General features: G+C 41.6%; 1 protein-coding gene across 1 annotated transcript in view; it reads right to left on the minus strand.

The window, feature by feature from the left end:
- The window catches only part of ZFAT (zinc finger and AT-hook domain containing), a 119,168-nt gene that overhangs the window by 34,676 nt on the left and 69,753 nt on the right, over window positions 1-14,739 (minus strand). The window contains exon 12 of the mRNA XM_032222991.1: window positions 5,830-5,968. Coding sequence (XP_032078882.1) covers window positions 5,830-5,968 — 139 coding nt within the window. The remainder of the gene's footprint in view (window positions 1-5,829; window positions 5,969-14,739) is intronic.

A 14,739-nucleotide genomic window follows, 5' to 3' on the forward strand; every position in this document is an offset into this window, starting at 1 on the left:
AGTTCGGCTGTTCAAATCTCACCGGCTCAAGGTTGACTCAGCCTTCCATCCTTCCGAGGTGGCTGAAATGAGGACCCGGATTGTTGTTGGGGGCGATATGCTGACTCTGTAAACCGCTTAGAGAGGGCTGAAAGCCCTATGAAGCGGTATATAGGTCTAACTGCTATTGCTATGACGGTTGCAGTGTCTGGGGAGGGTCACGGGATCCCCTTTTGCGACTTTCTGATAAGCCAGATTCACTTAACAACCGTGTTACTAACTCAACAACAGAAGTAATTCCCTTGACAAATGTGGCAGGAAAGATCATAAATTGGAGCAAACGAACGTCTCGCTTAGCGACAAAAATATTGGGCTCAATTGTGGTTTGACCCCAAGGTCTACCTGTGCTCTTGCTAACTCATTTAGGAGAGTTAAATAAAAAAAATTAAGGTTCTTTGCTGACATTAATTGTTCTTGAAGGGTTTTCTAAGACTTCCAGCAACACCTTTATGGTACCTTTAAATCTGTTAGAAGAGGCGCCTCCCTGATTTTATTTTAAGTTAAATGTCTTTATCTGCCTTTATCTGCCACAGCGCATGACTGTCGGTACAGGACAAAGGCATTTTACCCATTACAAAAACCTGAATTGAAATATTCATTCCATATTCCCCCCTTAATAAAAACTCAATTAGAACGGAGACTTTCCCTGCTTTCTTTTAAATTAAAATTACTGCAACAATAACAGTCAGTTAATTAAAATAGCCACCTTTGTCACTCTCATTTTAATTAAGGAACAAGTGAAAGGGTGTCATTGAGCCAGTGGCATATTCGGCGGGGCAGTTAATTGACATCACAGCTAAAGAAAATTAATTTCTCTCCAATTCATTAACTGCTGTGGCAATATAGAGGCAAAAGGTTACAGAATGGCATACCTTATCTGCTTCTGACACCGGAGTACACATAAAATGGAAGGATTCCTCATTTCCGAAACAGTGAAGCAGCCCAATTTTCTGCTACCCAGACTCTTAAAAAAAAAGGTCCTTTGGAAATGATTTCATTTATATTTTGCAGGATGGACTAGAAAATATATTCCAAGGATTAGTGCAGGGAGAGCTTCAGGAAACACAACTTTGTTTTACAAACTCCTTGGCAGCTCAAATCTGGGAAGAGGAGAATGCGAAGGTGGCCACAAAGACGCTTATTGAAAACAATGCAATATTTATGTGCCTTTTGCGATCGTGGAGAATATGCCTTTATCTGTAGCTGGAAACCCAAGAGAGTTTATTAGTTTGCTACATGGAGCAGTTCACACTTAAAGCGGTTTGTGCTTCACTATACAAACCTAGCTATACATTGTGACTATTATACCAATTATAGATAGTGTTTTCTTTTAGGGGTAAGGTAAGAACAGGTAGTGAAAGATTTTATTTTCCTGAGCTCCAAGATCACCGCAGATGGGGACTGTAGCCAAGAAATTAAAAGATGCTTACTCCTGGGGAGGAAAACTATGGCAAATCTAGACAGCATTCTAAAAAGCAGAGACATCACCTTGCCAACAAAAGTGCATATAGTCAAGGCTACGGTTTTCCCAGTTGCAATGGATGGCTCTGAAAGTTGGAGCATAAGAAAGGCTGAACGCTAAAGAATGGAGGCTTTTGAACTCTGGTGTTCGAGAAGACTCCTGCGAGTCCCTTGGACTGCAAGGCGATCAAACCGGTCAGTCCTAGAAGAGATCAAACCTGACTGCTCTTCAGAAGACCAGGTCCTGAAGACGAAACTCAAATACTTTGGCCACCTAAAGAGAAGGAAGGACTCACTGGAGAAGAGCCTGATGCTGGGAAAGATTGAGGGCAAAAGAAGAAGGGGACGACAGAGAATGAGGTGGCTGGATGGAGTCACCGAAGCAGTCAGTGTGAGCTTTAGAGGATGGTAGAGGACAGGAAGGCCTGGAGGAAAGTTGTCCATGGGATTGCGATGGGTCAGACACGACTTCACAACTAACAACAAAAACAGGAATGGTAGGAACTGGAGATTAGCTGCCGGAGCGTGTTTGCAGTAGCTCCTCTCAGTTTTATTTTATTTTATCAATTTTTAGTATTCCCACTGGATCCTTTTTTTATTTAACTAATATTCTTTGGATGAGATAACAGCAAAGACCACAACACAGATAAAGGTTTGCTTTTTATTGCCTGGGACTAATAAGACATGGGAAAAAGAAAGAAATGACATGGTACCAGCCCAGGATCTCTTCTGCCCGTGAAAACTGCAAAACAACCAAGAATTGAGGAGCACTTTGCACAGAGTTGTCAGACGAAGGGAACAGCTAAAGAACAGGGGTCGACTTGGGAGGAAGGAAGGCCACAGGTGGACAATGAATGGCCCCTCCCTGAGGAAATAAAAGAGGAGCGAAAGGGGAGTGGAGTTTGCAGGAGACAATTAGTTCGCTTAATTGGTTCGTGACTCTCTGAGATTCCTTGCCAAGTTTTACAGATATCGGCCTGGCAGCTCTCTACCCCAGATAAGGTCTGTGACTGTAAATCCTCCCTTGAAAGACTTTGCTGAAATACACCATGTGAATGAGATGAAGAGTGGGAAGTAGAGGAGAGAAGCAAGGTAGGAAGAGAGGGATAGGAGAGAGGGGGAGGGGGGGAGACAAGGAGAATAAGGAGGAGTGGAAAGGGGAGAGAGGAGAAGGAGAAAGGATGGGGAAGTAGAGTAGAAAAGGATGATGGAGGGAAGAAAGGAGGTAGGGAGGGGGAGGAGAGAGGGAGAAGAAAGTGATGGATAAGGCACAAATATGGTGTATGGAGAGCAGAAGAGCCAATAATTGTTTTTTGGGAGCTGATGGTAAGATGAATTGATGTAAATATTTAATAATACAACACGATATTGGCTATGTAATAGTATACATCTGATTATATGTTATGAAAATGGAAAATAAAAAAAATTTATACATTAAAAAAAAGAAAGACTTTGCTGGATGTGAATGAGCAGAATTCACATTAAATTAATAAAAGGGTTTTTTGTCGGGACAAGGAGTTGCTTCCTGCTCTTGGGGAGCCTAGGTCAGAACAATAAGTTAAGGACTACCTGTATGTACTTCATATTCCTGAGCAACTTCCTTTCCTAGCACATACTGTGATAAACATATCCATCTATTAAGTCATCACAAACTCTTGTTATTCTCAACGCTGTTCGGAACTCTAAATAGCTTCCCGTATATTTCATGCTAGTCTGTCTTGCTCAAATTTCCTTGACACTGGAAGGAAAACTCAATGCAAATCCCTTAACGCATTTGCCTCGTGCCACCATTTCCATGCTGCTGAAACATAGATTTACGCTTCTTATAGACATAAATTCTGTGGGGAGGAGGGAACCCCCCCCCCACCACAAACCCAGTAAAGAAAAAGAATAATTTGGCAATGCTTTAAAATGTCATGCTTGGGAAAGTTATGTTTTATTCATTACTCAGAGCAGCCTTGCGTTATGCTGGCATCTATTCTAGTGCAACAAAAATGGGGGAAATTTTTAAATCCTCCCAAGCTGCTTTGAAATGGAGGAGAGAGAGCTTTACATAACGTCATTCAACGTTGAAAGATAACGTGGAAGCAATTGGAAATAAAATAAGGAAAGTCATCTCACTCAACCGGCCCAGCGTTTTTAAAAGACACCACAATCTAAATTGGGGACCTTTATTTCCGCACACTGGCAGGAATGTTACATCCTTTTGTGATGTCCTGAATCTTTTAAATCCGTTTCAGACCCTGCAAGGTATTTGATTGTACAGCCAGATTGCCAAACTGAACAACAGCGCAGTGTCTGCTGCGAGATGAAAGACAATTCTCCTGCGATATTACATTTGAATACTTTACTGTTCTCCAAATCCTTAAAAAAAGACCTATTTTGATGTCCAAAAAGAAAAAAAAAGAAGTATTTCTTTTTAATCTGCCATCTGTCTGGCCAATCTTCTTGTGCTAAATTCGCTCTTTGGAAAAAGGTCCAGCTAATTTTACATATCTAGGAAATAAATCTGTGTTGGAATGAAATTTGAAATGAATATGCCCCAAGGAGCTTCAGAAAACGAGCAACTAACCAGGATTCTAATTCCAGGTCACATTCATAAGGACCTGGTTAGTAATTCTTGTAATGAATCAAATGTAAGGTTTACACAATCAGATGCATTTTAGGCAGGGCACTTCACTTTGATAGAAATGACCTCTGCTCCTTGAAGTAGACAGTTAAAGGCCAGGGAAGAAGTTGCTTTAACAGGACTTGTGACTCTGTTGAAGTGGTGAAAGGCCAAGTACCACTTCATTTTGAATAGATAGATAGTGCTTTGTTGAAGGGATGGTTGAAGCAAAATGTCTGTCCAAAGTTTTGTACAACCCCAAAAGATTAATCAAATCAGATTGATTGTTGTCACAAGAAGGGTGGGGGTTATTGTTTCAATTGGTTGTTTTTGTTTTTTTTGTAGGATGCCCAGAGTCACTGAGATTGAGTAGGTGACCAAAAATATTCTCTTAAATAGAAAATAAATAGAAATCAAAGCTGGTGATATTGGCAGGCCAAAGATTGATGGAAACTGATTATCATGTTCAAGTTTGGAGATTCCAGACCAAATCAAATCCAACCCAACCCAACAAACCCAACTTAACTCAACTTGACCCAACCCAACTCATCCCAACTCATCCCAACTCAACTCAACACAACACAACCTATATCCAATTAGAATGTTGTTCCTTTCAGTTGTTTCAGATGACACACAGAAATACACTTGGATTATTTTTCCCCCCAATGAAGAAGAACAGCATATTAAACTGGGGGGTCAAACACTACGCCCCTCAGACAGGGTCCGCAACTTGGGAGTCCTCCTGGACCCACAGCTGACTTTTGAACACCATTTGTCAGCTGTGACCAGGGGGGCATTTGCCCAGGTTCGCCTGGTGCACCAGTTGCGCCCCTACCTGAACCGGGAGGCTCTCACAACAGTCACTCGTGCCCTTGTGACCTCTAGGCTGGAGTACTGCAATGTGCTCTACATGGGGCTGCCCTTGAAGAGTATTCGGCGACTTCAGCTAGTCCAGAATGCGGCCGCGCGAGCGATTGTGGGTGCACCTTGCTTCACCCACATAACACCTATCCTCCGCGAGCTGCACTGGCTACCTGTCGATCTCCGGGTACGCTTCAAGGTGCTACTTGTCACCCATAAAGCCCTTCATGGTAGTGGATCTGGGTACTTGAGAGACCGCCTACTGCCAATCACCTCCACTCGACCTATTAGATCCCATAGATTAGGCCTCCTCCGAGTCCCATCTGCCGGTCAATGTTGACTGACAACCACGCGGAGGAGAGCCTTCTCGGTGGCAGCTCCGACCCTATGGAACGATCTCCCCGTGGAGATTCGTACCCTCACCACCCTCCAGACCTTCCGCACAGCCCTCAAAATCTGGCTGTCCCGTCAGGCCTGGGGCTAAAGACTGTAACCCACCCGAATGGTATGAATGTTGTGTTTTTTAATGACGTACTGTCCTACGTGTTAAATGTTTGTCCCCCCCCCCTTTTTGAGTTGTAAGCCGCCCTGAGTCCCCCCAGGGAAAAGGGCGGCATATAAATAAACTTCTAAATCTAAATCTAAAAAAAATCTAAATCTAAACTTCTCATTTATGTGATTTATCAATTTCAACTTAAAACATTTTTCTTTCTTGGAAATGATGCCATTCCATGGAGAGGGAAGGAGAAGGAAAGCCATCATTCATCAATGATGCAAAATATTCTCTGTGTGAGAAAAATAACTACAGGTTAATGGAAGGGAAAATCTCTTACGTTTTTAAAAGAGACAGGTTATCTTACCTTGCTGGAGAAGGGCTTCAGCTGCAAATTCACCAGAGCCTGCATTAACATATTCTTCACTGGGATGTTTCCTGTTATAATGTCTTTTGAGGGATCCAGATATGTTGCAGGAATAATGGCAGTGGGCGCAACGGAAAGGCTACAATTATAAAAGGAAATGAATTATTTATATCTGGCTTCATGATGCTGCACATCTTATTGTTAGGTTATCATAATTAGATTTAGATCTGTCTTGCTACGCGCATGTGAACAAGTGAACTTATCCCATTATGAAAACAAAAAAATTTAACGGCAACACATCTTAGATTTTATTACCTTTTTTTATGCCCTGCAAAGTTTTACAACATGATGGAAAACTCTCGGCACCAAGCATTCAGTGAACTATTTATTTGCCATGATGGCTAAATTCTGCTCTCTTTCATAAAGGGATAGATTGCCAGAGCAAATAAATTTACAAAAACAACTGCAACCTTTTTTTATTGACTAAATAAATTACCCAGCAATAAAATTAATGCTCTGTGCTAATTTAGTGGCATACCTCCAAACGCAAAGAGGCAGGAAAACAGAGTGTTGAACCCCGTTCAAAAAATGACTTCTAAAATGAGACTAATGTGAGCGGGAATGCACCAGATGCAGAAACTGCTCACAAAAAAAAAAGGCATTTGTTCCAAGAAGTCTTAAGCTGCAGAACTGCAGTTTCACAAAGCTCCAAAAAGATCAATAAATAAGAAAGCTCACATGTTTCCATTTTTCAGTTAATGTATGCCGGGTGTTTAATGCAGTCGGCATCCAAGATTTATACTTAGAAGGCCTGGACCTACTTATGCTTGTTCAATATGTGAAGATAAGTGTCATAATAACAAATTAGCGACTGAATATAGGCTATTATTGCTGTTGTTATTACTATTAGTATCATTCACTTCCTGCTTTTCTCCCAGAGCATTTTACCCCTCCCCTCCCATAATCATATCTCTGAAGATAAGTCGATCTGAAAAAGAATGACCCATAAATTAAAGAACATCCTCTATAATTTTGTTTTTATTTTTGGGGTGGGAAAAATAAATCACCATAAAATACAGACATTTATCAGCAAATAATTGTTAACCTCCAATAAAATCTGAGCACAGATTACCATCAAAATGGAAAGACATGAAGCATCACACATCATTTCACGTCGGGTGGGATAGAAGAGTTTGGGTTGTTTATTCAAAGCAAGTAAAAAGAAACTCAAAACACCTTTTCCAGCAAGGAGTTTTTTCCCATTTAGATCTTGAAGAGAGTCTATCACTGCGATGGCGAACATAAGGCATGTGTGCCACAGGTGGCACACAGAACCCTCTCTGCTGGCATATGTGCCGTCGCCCAGCTCTGCTGCAATGCACATGGGCACGCACCTCCTGTTGGTGAACTTATTTTTGGGTCTCTGCTGCCCATGCGGGAGATGTGCGCACATGCAGATGGGTGTGTGTGTGCAAGCATGAATGGGAGGCAGAGGGAGCGTGGAGGGAGTCGCACGTATGTGTGTGGGGTAGGGATAGTGTGTGAGGGGGTGATCATGTGCAGGGGGCATTGCATTATGGATGTGAGCACAAAAAGGTTAACCATCACAGGTCTATCTCATAAATCTAATAGCAGGCTCTGATCATTATCATAAATAAGAGACAGGTTCATATGGAAGGAGGTGGCCTTTATACAACCCCTAAAGAATCAGATCTTTGGCATGACAAAATTGCCACTTTGAATTATGGAAGTCAGTGGCCGAGCACAGTATTCTCTGGCCTTCCTCATGTACCTCTGACCAAAGTTTAATCACCATGTAGCTAAGATTATGACACTCTCTCCAGTACCTGCCCCATGTAGATAAAACCTTAATTGGCTACAGATGTTAAATCATAAATCACAGGGACAAAAGTCACCTTAGAAAGGAAGGTAGCGTAGCAGGAATCGTAGACACAAAGAAACACATTGGTTCAAAAGGTGGATGAGTTTGTAGACCTATATCCAAGGTTTATGAAGAGACTGGTTGGCATAGACAGCAATCATCCATCCACCATGAAAGTAGGGATCTGAGATAAATCTTGAAATTAGTACCGTATTTTTTGTAGTATAAGACGCATCGGAGTATAAGATGCACCAAGGTTTTGAAGAGGCAAATTTAAAAAAAAAGTGGGTAGGTAGATAGAAGGATAGACAGGGAGAGAAAGAGAAAGAAATACAGTAGGTAAGTAGGGAGAGAGAGAATAGTTAGGTAGGTAGGTAGATAAAGGGATAGAGAGAGAGAAATAGAGATTGTGTGTGGGTAAGTAGGTAGAGGGATAGAGAGAGAAATAGAAAGAGAGAGAGAGAAATACAGTAGATAGGTAGGGAGAGAGAGAATAGGTAGGTTGGTAGGTAGAGGGATAGAGAGAGAGAAATAGAGAGAGAGAGAAATACAGTAGATAGGTATGGAGAGAGAGTAGTTAGGTAGGTAGGTAGGTAAAGGGAGAGAGAGAAATACAGTAGGGAGGGAGGGAGAGAGTGTGTAGGTAGGTAGAGGGATAGAGAGAGAAATAGAGAGAGGGAGAGAGAAATACAGTAGATAAGTAGGGAGAGAGAGAGTAGTTTAGGTAGGTGGGTAGATAAAGAGAGAGAGAGAGAGGGAGAGAGGGAGAGAAACACATTAGGTAGGTAGGGATAGAGTGCGTGTGTGTAGGTAAGTAGGTAGGTAGGTAGGTAGAGGGATAGAGAGAAAAATATATAGAGAGAAATACAGTAAATAGGTACAGAGGTAGGCTCTGCTGGCACAGCACTTGATCAATATAATTCTCATCAATCAGTTAAAGAGCTTTCCAAAAAGAAAAAAAAATGTTTTTGCACTCTGCAAACCTCCCAAAATGACCCGTTTTTCACAAAAACGGGCCAGTTTCCCCCCCAAAAAAGGCACGAATAGCCTTGGGGGGGGCATGCAGAGTGCTCCTGGAGGGGGGCAAAAACGAGAAAAAAATGGCCCGTTTTTTTGTGAAAACGGGCCCGTCTTTTGTCAAAAAAATTGCATGCATAGCCCTACGGAGGCTTATAGAGTGCTGTTGGGGGGGGGAAGGGGACTGTTTTTTTGCTCATTTCTGCCCTCCCCAGCCCCCAGCAACTCTCTGAAAACCTCCATAAGGCTATGCACGGCCATTTTGGGGGAGGGGGAGGGGCTTCGGGAGGCAAAAAAATGCTGTATTCGGTGTTTAAGACGCACCCAGATTTTCAGCCTCTTTTTTGAGGGAAAAAGGTGCGTCTTATACTCCGAAAAATATGGTGGTTTTCTTTGAGGACACTGCTCAGATTGTTCCAGAGATACTATGCCAACATTACAGTCCACTTCCACTAGAGAAAGAGTCAATGTAACCCAACTTCAAGATGCATCTGTTCTCAAGATGTCCTACAACATACAGTGGTTCCCACTTGGAGATGTGTCGCTTCTGAATGATTGTGGTTCAGTTGCTAAGTCATGTTTGACTCTTCACAACCCTATAGAATACAGCACACCAGGTACACACCAGGTAATTCAGTGCTTTCAGGGTTTGCCCAAATTCATGGTGAACTGCACTGATGACACTATCTAATAATCTCATCCTCTGCTGTCCTCTTCTCCGTTTGCCTTCAGGCTTTCCCAGCATCAGGGTCTTTTCCAGTGAGTTCTCATTTGGTGGCCGAAGTATTTGAGCTTCAGCTTTAGTCTCTGTCCTTCCAAAGGACAGTCAGGGTTGTTTTCCTTTAGGATTGACTGGTCGGATCTCCTTACAGTCCAAGAGAGTCTTCTCCAATACCACAATTTGAAAGCATCAATTTTTTGGCGCTCAGCCTGTTCTGACCGAGGCTTCCCAAGAGCGTGAAGCAAACTCCTTGTCCCGACAAAAAAAAACCTTTTTATTAATTTTATTGTGAATTCTCCTCATTGATGAGATATCATGCTGGCCAAATGACCATAAAAACAGCACTGGCGCAATGGCCTTCGACATGAAGATGAGTCCCTGAGGATTTTACTCTAACACACACACACACACACACACACACACACAAACACACACACACACTCTCCTCCGCCCTAGTTAGCAACCACTAACGAAGTAAAATCCACAGGGATTCCATTACCTTTATTACTTAAGCTCACTTTGAAGCCCTTTGATTTAATGTGTTTTCTGGAATGAACGGTGCCTTGCCAGTTCCAGACAGTTTTGAAAGCTAGTGAGGATCTGGATGTATCTCAATCTGGAAATGAGTGCGGAGTAAAAAGAAGAGCAACAAGAATGATTAATGGGGTTGGAGGCTAAAACCTACGAAGAACGGTCCCAGGTATTGGGTACGTTTAGTCTAATGAAAAGAAGGACTAAGGGAGACATGATATCAGTGTTCTGATATTTGAGAAAAAATGGCAAGAAACAGTGGATGGAAACTATCCAAGGAGAGAAGCAACTTAGAACCAAAGAGAAAATTCCTAACAGGGAGAACAATAACCAACGAAATATAGCGTGCTTTCAGAAGTTATGGGTGTTTCATGACTGGAGGTTTTCAAGAAGAGACTGGACAACCATAGGATCTCCTGCTCAAGCAAGGGGTTGGACTCCAAGACCTCCAAAGTCCCTTTCAACTCTGTTATTCTATTATATCAGGGATAGGCATTTAATTTTCCCAAGGGGCCATATGAGAAACTGGGACTGTTATGGAGAGATGAACCAATTTAACCTGATTTCATATCCTCAAACTCAATCTACTCAATCTTTCAGGTTGCTCCAGGCCTGGGTTGATGTGCAGGCACTGAAAAGTGCTTTCTACCCTCCCATAACCACCAGTCGACTGAAGGAGACAACTTGCCGTCTTCTTCTGGCCCCTAAAGTGCACTTATTTACATTTGATTTCGAATTTCCAGTTGAGTTCCCGTGGGCCGGAGAGGGACAATTAAAGACCGGATGTGGCACGGGGGTCATAAGATGGTGATGTGTGATTTAGGATTGATTTTAAGACTAGCATGGAGTTCTCTGCCCTATTGAGAATGCAATCTTATTAAATTTTGAACACCATTGTGCAATTTTTAATCCATACCCTTACTGGGATTTAATAGATACCTTTCACCCTGGCTTCGCTGATAACGGATAAGAGCCTGTGGCCTAATGGCTAAGATGTCTGCCTAGTATGTAGTATAGCCCAGGTTCAAATCCCAGTAAGGGTATGGCTAGCTGATGAGAGCTAAATAGCTTGAAATAGATCTATACTAGTCTCCCTTTATTAATTTATCAGCACAAATTAAAAAAAAACAACCACAAATATAACAAAGGCAACAGTAAAAATATTGGGTTTCTGTCGTGATGGACTCTTGTGACGAGCTGATTGACAGATGATGGAAGCAGTTAGTTTCCTCCCATAATTGGGGCTTACCAGGGGTTGTAAAAATCTAATAGATACCTTTCACCCTGGCTTCGCTGATAACGGATAAGAGCCTGTGGCCTAATGGCTAAGATGTCTGCCTAGTATGTAATATAGCCCAGGTTCAAATCCCAGTAAGGGTATGGCTAGCTGATGAGAGCTAAATAGCTTGAAATAGATCTATACTAGTCTCCCTTTATTTATTTATCAGCACAAAAAAAAAAAACCCACAAATATAACAAAGGCAACAGTAAAAATATTGGGTTTCTGTCGTGATGGACTCTTGTGACGAGCCAATTGACAGATGATGGAAGCAGTTAGCTTCCTCCCATAATTGGGGCTTACCAGGGGTTGTAAAAATCTAATATATATATATATATATATATATATATATATATGTATGTATGTATGTATGTATGTATGTATGTATGTATCTATCTATCTATGTATGTAATATATATATATATATATATATATATATATATATATATATATATAACATACATACATACATACATACATACATACATACACACACATATATATATTCTGATACTTTAAGCTAAATTTGTGATACACATACACACCTTTTCTGACACTATTTAAACTAAATTTGTGTATCAGAGATTGTATGACCTCTATACATGCCATAAATAAAATTGTTTTCAAAATAATATTTTTTTTACAATCCTCCACTCTTGCTTCTTTCTGTAACAACATTTTTTTAGTCTCTACCTAAAAGAATTAAATATTATTCTTATATAAGATATGCGGACAATATACTATAGGAGATAATATATTAAATTAAAATAAAACCAAAATAAAAACACCATAATATGGAGCCGTAGATTTGCAATGGGATAGAATAGATGATAGAATTCATAACTGAATTCTGAATTCAGTTTTCATAACTGACAACAATTTAATAAGAGCACTGATGTAGGAAAGGTTTGGGATGAAAATAAAGTTTTTATTAGTGGTTATTAGTGTGTAAGTAGACCTCAACTTAAAACCCTATTGTAGCCTGCCCATTATGGTTTTAAGTCTTGCCGGTCGTAAAGCGAGTCATCAAATATTGGGAACAGCCTTCTGCTCTGCTGAATGTCCACAAGATTATTCAGTGGCAGAACCTGATCCTGATCTTTGTAGTAAGGTGCCCTTAGAATTAAACTTTCCATAATGCTGAAAAGACAGTAAAGACGTTTTCATTCTCTAAGGCCTTTTAATCAATCAATGTTTAATGTTTAATCTATTAATGTTTAATCCATTAAACATATTTGCTGCTTAGAAACGTATTAACTATGCCGGCTGTTGCTATAATCATTTTATGGCTATGTACTTTAATTATTGTGTTTTAATGCTTTATTTAATTTTTCATAATTGCACGTGGTGCCATTAACACCGCACAACCTACCCTGGGAAACTTTGGGTTTTGAAGGAAAGCATATAAACATTTGAAATAAATAAGTAATAAGTAATAGATTATGAATGAAGCCCTGCTCTGATGCTGAAATTAGCAACCTAGGCCCTGCCTTTCCCTTTGCTAAAAAATTTAAGTGAGGACTGCAAACAAGGATCCTTTTGATAGTTATAGCCACCCCATATCTACTATTAATAGCTTATTTATCTCACCAGGAATATAGCTGCGATTCTGAGTGTGATTTGGAGATGCTTCTGATAGATATTTAAACATGTATAAGGTAAAGGTAAAGGTTCCCCTCACACATATGAGCTAGTTGTTCCCGACTCTGGGGGGCAGTCCTCATCTCCGTTTCAAAGCCGAAGAGCCAATGCTATCCGAAGATGTCTCCTTGGTCATGTGGCCAGCATGACTAAATGCCGAAGGATCACAGAATGCTGTTACCTTCCCACCAAATTGGTCTCTATATTTCTTTTTTTTTTTTTTTAGACATTTTATTAAGATTTATAGGCCGCCCTTCTCCCTGAGGGGACTCAGGGCGGCTTACAATCACAGGGGAAGGGGTGCAATACCAAAAGACAAACAGTGAGTGAGCAAAATAAAATAATAAAACACAACTTGCATTCAACAGTCAACACTCGGGCGGGTAAATTAAGAACCTATCCCCAGGCCTGCTGGGAGAGCCAGATCTTAAGGGCCGTGCGGAAGGTCTGGATGGTGGTGAGGGTACGAATCTCGACGGGGAGGTCGTTCCACAGGGTCGGACCTGCAACAGAAAAGGCTCTCCTCCGTGTAGTCGCCAGTCGACATTGACTGGCAGATGGGATCCGGAGGAGGCCCATCTACTTGCATTTCTACTGCTAGGTTGGCAGAAGCTGGGACAAGTAACGGGAGCTCACTCCGTTACGCAGCACTAGGGATTCGAACCGCCGACCCTTTCTGATCGACAAGCTCAGCGTCTTAGCCACTGAGCCACCACATCCCTTATTTAAACATGTACGTAGGTATGCATTTCTTTGATAAAGTTTAATTTCATCTTGTATAGCTTTGTAAAGGCACTTTGAAGCATCACAGATCAGCTTGTGAGGGAGACATTCCTTGATCTGTTTACCAAATTAAATAAACTGCCTTGTCTGTTGCCTTCGTAAAAGTAGGTTTTGCTATGTTTTTTTCCTCTCCAGCATCCTCAGATTTGCTCCTAGCAAAATGAGCAAGCAACTCAGTTTCTAACATTCCCAGTTGGGAGGTAGATGTGAAGATCTCAACTGAACCTTTGGAGAAAGGATGTGAACCAAAGAAGACAGATTCTTTAAGAGGAATATCGAAAACTCTTAATTCCATCAAATACAGCAGTAAGGCTGGCTAACAACAATACACAGTAAGCAGAAAGAGGATCACAATCGGTGTGAGCTTCCTAATGACATCCCACAAGTTCTCTTGCTTACTAAAGACATTTCTTGGATTTTGAATTCTCAAAGTATCTCAGACTCTCCTGTATCATAACCTGGATCCAATTTTTTAAAATATAGAACCGTGATGACGAATCTATGGCACATGTGCCACAGGTGGCACACAGAACCCTTTGCTGGCATGCGACCGTCACCCAGCTCAGCTCTACCACACATGCGCATGTGCCTCCTGCCAGCCAGCTGATTTTTGGGTCTCTACCATGCATGCGGAAGACGCACATGTATGCATGGGGGGGATGCGTGCGCATGCCCGGTGGTGGTGGTGGTGGTGGTGGAGAGCTGACAAACTGATATATGCAAAACGTGGCAAGGAGTCTCAGAGAGTCACGAACCAATTACACGAACTAATTTGTTCCTGCAAGCTCCACTCCCCTTTTGCTCCTCTTTTATTCCCTCTGGGAGGGGCCATTCATCATCCACCTGTGGATTTACTCCCAAGTCAACCCCTGTTCTTTAGCTGTTCCCTTCATCTGGCAACTCTGCACATGCTCACACTGGGAACAGGCTCCAGCTGTTCGTCTGCCTCACTGATGTCTGACTCTGAAGGCAGCTGATAACTGTCAGACAGCCCTGGCCCCCTCTCTGTCTCCGATACAGAGCCCTCATCAGATCCTTCCCCAGACTCCAGGACTG

The sequence above is a fragment of the Thamnophis elegans genome, chromosome 8 (genome assembly GCF_009769535.1).
Source record: "Thamnophis elegans isolate rThaEle1 chromosome 8, rThaEle1.pri, whole genome shotgun sequence".
Taxonomy (NCBI): domain Eukaryota; kingdom Metazoa; phylum Chordata; class Lepidosauria; order Squamata; family Colubridae; genus Thamnophis; species Thamnophis elegans.